Source organism: Penaeus monodon, chromosome 28 (assembly GCF_015228065.2).
Source record: "Penaeus monodon isolate SGIC_2016 chromosome 28, NSTDA_Pmon_1, whole genome shotgun sequence".
NCBI classification, from domain to species: domain Eukaryota; kingdom Metazoa; phylum Arthropoda; class Malacostraca; order Decapoda; family Penaeidae; genus Penaeus; species Penaeus monodon.
In genome coordinates this window covers 25,412,210-25,414,586 of record NC_051413.1, presented here as the reverse complement: position 1 = coordinate 25,414,586, position 2,377 = coordinate 25,412,210, and the positions used below count along the sequence as shown (strand labels likewise).

Genomic DNA, 2,377 nt, shown 5'->3' with positions numbered 1-2,377 from the left:
TGAGTACATGGTGGCAATGAGTTCATATAAGAATATATTTCCAATTACAAATTAAATAAATCTGATTTCAAACATTAACAGGAGTACAAATACACTAGTAACGTTTTACCTCTCTACCCAAATGCAATTAATCCTAGATTAAAAAGCTATCAAAATAAATAAATAAATAACAATTAACTGTTATATTAGGGATTGTCAGAAATGCATACAAGTTGACTCTCTTCAAGTAACAGATCACAAAACTTAGTTCTGTGTCAAAAATTAAATGTATTCGTCAGCACAATTTAAAAAGATGAGACATATTGAACTGAAATTTTGATTAGATGTTGTGAAAGTCATAGAACCTAAAACAAAGATTACAAAAATATTTCCTGGTTCCTCTAGTTTACGACTTTTCTTCGTTGTTTTCTCCACTGGTTCCTGTTGTTTTGATCTTTTGCATCTCCTTGTTGTGTGAGTGAGTCTTAAAATGCCTCTTTAGACTGTGAAGGGATGTATAAGCCTTATTGCATGAGTCACACTTAAATTTTTGCTGAACGATGGGATTGTCTGACGTGTTCTTTTGGCTTGGGATTTCACTGGATTTCACTGCACTAGCCACCTCCCCTTTGGAAGACGCTAGAGGTGGCTTGCAACGATGACGTTGAGAGGAAATTTCTTGCTTGCACTGGTCACATGATGAAGAATTTTTCTTCACATCCTCTTGATGGATACGCATGTGGGCTGATAACCCGCATTGCTTTTTGAAACTTAGCCCACATTCCTGGCACTTGTAATCTAAGTCTTGGCAAGTACCCTGATACCTACGCTGATGGTCATTAAGCTGTGGGCTTGTGTAGAAAGCCTTCCCACAGTCCAGGCACATGTATGGTGTCTCCCCTGTGTGTCGTCTCATGTGAATCTCCAGCCTTGTGCGCAATGGAAAAGCCTTACCACATTCTTTGCACACATATGGAGTCTCACCAGTGTGCATTTTCTTGTGGACACGCAGGGCTTCTCGTCTACTGAAACTCTTATTGCATGCATTGCAATGAAAAGGTCTTGTATTTGTGTGGGCATTCATGTGTTCTACAAAGTTTCTCTTCAGGAGGAAGCCTTGATCACAGATATTACATTTAAACGCATAATTTCCTTCATGTTCTCTCTTGTGCCGATTAAGCAATGCAACACAGATGAAGGCCCTGTCGCATCTGTCACATTTATAGGGTCTCTCTCCTGTGTGTCGTCGCATGTGAAACTTCTTATTCTGCTTATGGGCAAATCTCTTATTACAGATGTTGCACTGAAATGGCTTAACACCAGTGTGAACTTTCATGTGTGTTTTAAGACCACTTCTCTGACTGAAACTCTGTCCACATTCACACACAAAAAGGTTCCCACTAGCCTGGTTTGTAGGTGGAGTGCCAGAACCCATGCTAGCTGGCGGTGCCACACTTCTTAAGGGTTCTTCAGTGTATTTTGGCTGGGTCAATCTCAAACTGCTTTCCATATACTGAGCAGCAGAACCACTCGCCACAGGAACATTCACAGAGGAAGGAAAAAAAGTTGCAGAATCAACCGCCACTGAATGTACCTCATGTTTCACAGGTATTTCGCAGACAGTCTGAACCCCAGGAAGCATCTCCGAGCTCACTTGTGTGATGAGGTGTAGTGGCCGGCCATCATGATCTTGGATGGTTATTTCCCTATGGCCTTGTGGGACTATGAAACCTTGGTCAATCTCAGCATCTGGTTCACTGGCGTCAGCTGTTGTCTGACGGGTGATGACGTTTATCATGCACATGTTTGTATTCATGATGTTTTTCCTAAAGTCTTAGGGTTAGCTTCACAGAGATCTGACAGTCCAGGAGTGAGTCTAGGGTTCTAGGACCCATTCTCACTGAAGAAACTCTGTAAATGAGGAAGGATTTCAGAACATGAGAGTGTATTCACTTTCCTTTCTGAGGTTACAGTTAAGTAGAGGCAAGAACTGTAGTGCGAATACTTCATACTTTGCAAACATACTGTTAAAAGACCATCAGTCAAACTGTTTTCCTATTTCTTGATATTCTAAAAAGAATGAATAGATAAAAAAAAAGACAGCACAGTATTTACACGGATGTAAAACAGCAACATATTCACAAATCTAAAGACAGTTGAAAGTCTAAAAAATGCATATCCAGAAGAGCTAATTTGAATTACATGAAAACAAACTCTAAATAGAATTAAGGTTGATTAGTGATTTAACACAATTCCTACCATCTCATACCCTTAATATAATTAAACAATAACAATAACACCCCAGATCATCATCTTACCCGTCTGCCTGCCTGCTTATTATCATACCTTTCATTATCATCAAAATAATTATATAAGAACCCCAAAAATTCACAAAGGA

General features: G+C 39.5%; 1 protein-coding gene across 1 annotated transcript in view; it reads right to left on the bottom strand.

Moving 5' to 3' along the window:
• Positions 1 to 6: 6 nt before the first annotated feature.
• LOC119591429 (zinc finger protein OZF-like) overlaps positions 7 to 2,377 on the bottom strand; it is a 2,646-nt gene continuing 275 nt past the window's right edge. The window contains exon 2 of the mRNA XM_037940170.1: positions 7 to 1,890. Coding sequence (XP_037796098.1) covers positions 386 to 1,795 — 1,410 coding nt within the window. The 5' untranslated portion in view covers positions 1,796 to 1,890 and the 3' untranslated portion in view covers positions 7 to 385. The remainder of the gene's footprint in view (positions 1,891 to 2,377) is intronic.